Genomic DNA, 4,499 nt, shown 5'->3' on the forward strand with positions numbered 1-4,499 from the left:
ACATCAATGTTCAACGATGTGTAAGGAGACCTAGCCTAGCTAGATGATCTACGAAGGTTTCGAACTAATTCACTCCTCTATCCCCTCATTCTGCCCAACTCTTGACGTGGAGGTTGACTAATATTTTAAGTGCCAAGTGTAAGACTAACACAAACTTGTTTTAACTCTTTTTTAAAGAGTGACACAAAGGCAGATACACACATGTTGGATGTAGTAGCAACGGGCGCTGCTCTTCCCCTGCTCTTTTAGACACAGGTGGACATTGTAGCAGAGTTGATTGGATGAAAATGAGATGGGGCCCTCGATGTTTTCACAAATTTGCTCTTTGTTTGCACCATGGGCAACGTAGTAATGGCCGGCGAAAATAAATCGAGCGGATGGGTGAGCTCTTTTCCACCGACGAATGATACGAGAGCTTCTTGCACTGCTAAACATGTGTGTATCCCACCAAACCAGTGTTCACAGAATACCTACAAACTATATACAATGAAGTTGCACCATTTACATTTCCTGAAAAAATACCTTCCCAAATTTGTAAACCTCCAAAATTCTAGGCAATTTAGTTCTATTTCATATGCAATTTTCTCAAGAAAAACCTTCAAAATTTGAAACCTCAAATTTTGTGATGTGTTGAGAGAAATGTTCTCTTAAGAGTGTGCCGGACATAGAACGTGCAAGTGAGAAGCCTGAGAGAACCATGTTTTTGAAAGACCAGAGACCGGAGACCCTCCATGAACTTATGAGCATTTTTGCCCTAGAGACAAAAACGCCCGCGGTTTGATTGATTTTTGGGATGTGTGAAAAAAGTGTGACCCCAGAAAGTCCAGCTGGAGATTTTCAACGTGCCCGCAAGCCATTGGCGGGAAGCGAGCTGTCGTGGCAAGTGGCACTATGTTGGCGTGACGCGCTCTACGTTGGGATTAAAAAATTCCACTGAAATCCAAAACAATCGGCCGGCCCAAACAGAAGCTTCCACGCAATCAGGCCAAACTCTAATCATGGACGTAACGTCCAGCGCAGTTGACGCGTCTGATGACAGGAAGTGACGTGGTCCGGTGGAGCCGAAGCACATGGGTGCCGGCAGTACAGGCTGGCAGGGTAGGTGGGACACAATGGACAGTGCGAAAGGGCGTAAGAGTTGTAAGTCCGGGGAAGTGAGGCCGTTAGGACATCGTCTCTCTCGTTGGCCAACCCATATATATTTTTGACAACGTAACTGTGAAGAGCTTTGTTTCTTAGGACGTCCCCTGAATGCCCCTCGCTGGGGGCTGGGGCTTGGCTCCCTGCTCTCTCTCCGCCATAGCTGGCTTCTACGATCACTGCTCTCTCTTCTCTCTCCTTGTTTTCGTTGTATCATACTTCTCAGCCAATGTTGTAGCTCTCTATCGTCTGCTTTCGTTGTAGCTAACTGCTCTTTCCTCTCCAATTGTTGTTTATCATTCCTCTCATCAGAGCCCATTTTTTAGCTCTCTCTCACAATCTCTCAGGCTCCCTTCTCATCGCAACTAGAAGATGTTCTAGAACGCTTTTCTAGCCTCCGTATCACTCTCTGTTGAGGCTCCCTTTCTCCCTGTCTATTCCGGGAATGAAAGAGAAGCCAGTGCATTCTCCCGTGACTTTCCCCTCGGAGGTCATTAAGGACTCGCTCCTCTTGCCTCCTTTCTCCAGTAGGAAACGGGTTTTGTCGAAATGTGAGCCGCTCCCTGACCGTAGCGTAAGCTTCGAAGATAAAGAGTTGAAGGATGTATGCTCATTACTGGAAGACGACTCCCTGGTAGAGATCGTGGCGGCAACCGAAGTGTCTAAGCCCTTTGCTGGATTTGGATCGTACCGGCTGAGGTATGGCAATGCCCAAGATAATGCACATCGAGCCAGAGCTCGTAACATTATGGGAGGTGGCCGTAACGGATGGTCGTGCGAGGCACCGGCCAAGCTTGGAACTGGTGATAGAAGCCAACGGAATTTGTCCCCGGAAAGACTCGAAGGGAACAAGTCGGGAAGGACAATGCATTCGTCCCTAACCCATATGCGGTCTGTATCTGCATCTTGTCCCATGAACGTTAACAGAGAGCAACCATATCTGATGGATGCAAAGGTTCACCGCAGGCTGCAGAAACAACGCTCTTTCTCGACGGATCTTGATCGAGACGAAGCGTGGGAACGGAAGAAAGACTTGTTTGCTGTGGACGAGTTTGGAGTATCGCACGAGTTGAAACCCAGGGCCGTTGGAAGGAGCGTCTCTGATTGTGGACACAGGGCCTCGTCTGGACATTTTGGTGAGTCTAGGCCCATAACCAGAACTCGGAGTTTGACGGACGAGGATCTAGAGGAGTTAAGAGGCTGCATCGATCTGGGTTTTGGGTTTAGCTACGATGAAAGTTGTGATTTGAGGGGCACGCTTCCCGCTTTGGACCTCTACTATGCCATCAATCGGCAGTATGTTGATATCACAAGCCGCTCTTCACCAGCATCTCCTTATGACGGAGTTCTACTGGAACGGACATCCAGCGGGGGTAGCCCTCGCAGCCCCCTCAGCGATGCTTGGAGAGTCTCTAGTCCTGGTATGTACTCTCTCTCTCTCTCTCTCTCTCTCTCTCTCTGCTGGCTGATCTATACAAATTTTCTCCGAGTGCCCTGTATGCCTTGCTTGATAGCCATTTATGCCTATGGTTGCAGGTGACCACCCTAGTCAAGTGAAAACGAGACTTCGACACTGGGCTCAGGCGGTAGCATGCTCCCTGAAGCAGGGGTTATAGTGTGCACGAAATTACCTTTGATTCATGGTTTGAAAGGGAGATTCATGGTTCGAAAGGGAGACGCGTCGGATTAGCCCTTCCTTTGTGAATACGTAGCCTATGTGACATCAAGAATGACTTTCTTCCTACTCTGGTTCATTTTTACTGGCGTTAACTGTCGCTGTACCTTGTCGTGGACTATCGTTTCATCCTTTCGCAAGGCTGGTGATCAGAAATTGCAGTCACCTTACATCTATAAATCTGGAGCTGACTTCTGACATGGAGTTACACTACTGGAACACTTGAATCGAACAGCACGGCAGTTCAGTGTGCTCCTCTGTCGCTAACGCTGAATGCTAATCATTCTTTGGACGTGTATCTGTATGAAGAATGTTAAGGTGATGGGATCCACTAAGTTCGAATTTTGATTTGACATTTTAACTATAATTGAAGTTTTTATTTCTCTTCATTTCTACATTTGTGGGAGACGTTGAAATGTGGAAGCTTAAGAAAATTTTATAGATGATATCTCATGGGACGCTTGACTAATGAAAGTTGGAACTTGTTGCTATTCTGAGATTGTATCTCTCTGCCTACAGTATATTGAAAATCGGTATGGGTATCTAACTCATCCTAAAGGTTGGTCTCCATGATGTAATGGATTAGGAAGAACAACTTTTTCCCGGAGGGCGGTGCTACATAGGAAAGAGAGAAACGTAGTAAGCATGTTGTGGAACACGTTATTCAAGTAGAAAGACTTCTCGCATAAGAGAAGTTTGTATCTCTGCAATCTGATGGAAGTGCCAACTAGATTACTGACTTGGATCAATGAACTAGCTTCTTCAATTGGGTTGTTAGAATGTAAAGGTGATAGGATCCACTAAGTTAAAATTTTGATTTAAAATTTGACTAAGTTTTTATTTCTCTTCATTTCTACATTTTTGGGAGACGTTGAAATGCAGGAAGCTTAAGAAAAATTTCAAGATATCTCATGGGATCTCATGGGACGCTTAAGTGGACACTTGATTGCAAATCTAATATTGTAGCTCGCTGCCTATAGTATCTTGAAAATCAGTATGGTTATCTAACTCATCATGAGGAAATGGCTAGTAGAAAGAACTACTTTTTCCTTAGAGGGAGGTGGTCCAAAAGAAACACAGAAACTGGCAAGCTTGGTAAGCTTGCTGTGAAACACTTTATCCAAGTAGAAAGAGATCTCGACCAATTTGGATTGCGAAGTGGCAACCCGTTTCATGAGAGGGTCCCTTTTATACATGATCCACATGGCATATGGACACTTATACTTCAGGAAGTTGGGTTGGACACATTGTACAGTATCAGCAAATTAACCCAAGAGTACTATCACTTCTAGAATCCCTGCACTAAGTGGAAACCAAAACTATCTTCCCTAAAGTCTGCTTAGTATGTTAGGTTAGCCTAAGTTAATTTGGTGTCCACATCTTTGTACTATGTTGACGTGTCTGTTTTGGGAAGTCAAATATCAAGTTACTGGACACATCAACAAAAGTGATGGAGTGTTAGCCCGAAAGGCAAATTTCGATTGCCTGATACAGTAATTTGATGGTTTGGATAAAAGGAATCCACTAAGTTCTGTTGTGGGATTGTCTAATTATGTCTAACTATTTGAGTTGACGTGAGAGCAGATCGGATATGGCACCGATTGCCTCCATAGACTTAAGAGGGAGAAATATGCCTTTGACCACCTAGCCAGATCACCACGGCATGCGCGCAGCACCTTGGCAC

The 4,499-nt window shown here is 45.2% G+C and overlaps 1 protein-coding gene across 1 annotated transcript; it reads left to right on the forward strand.

The window, feature by feature from the left end:
- Nucleotides 1-1,228: 1,228 nt before the first annotated feature.
- LOC147905591 (uncharacterized) lies at nt 1,229-3,232 on the forward strand. Its single transcript, XM_087380782.1, has 2 exons — nt 1,229-2,561; nt 2,677-3,232. The coding sequence occupies exons 1-2, from the start codon at nt 1,586-1,588 to the stop codon at nt 2,754-2,756; spliced, it is 1,056 nt and encodes a 351-aa protein (XP_087236908.1). The 5' UTR covers nt 1,229-1,585; the 3' UTR covers nt 2,757-3,232.
- Nucleotides 3,233-4,499: the final 1,267 nt, after the last annotated feature.

Source organism: Dipteris shenzhenensis, chromosome 1 (genome assembly GCF_047967505.1).
Source record: "Dipteris shenzhenensis isolate YYH24624 ecotype China chromosome 1, Dip_SZ_1.0, whole genome shotgun sequence".
Lineage (NCBI taxonomy): Eukaryota > Viridiplantae > Streptophyta > Polypodiopsida > Gleicheniales > Dipteridaceae > Dipteris > Dipteris shenzhenensis.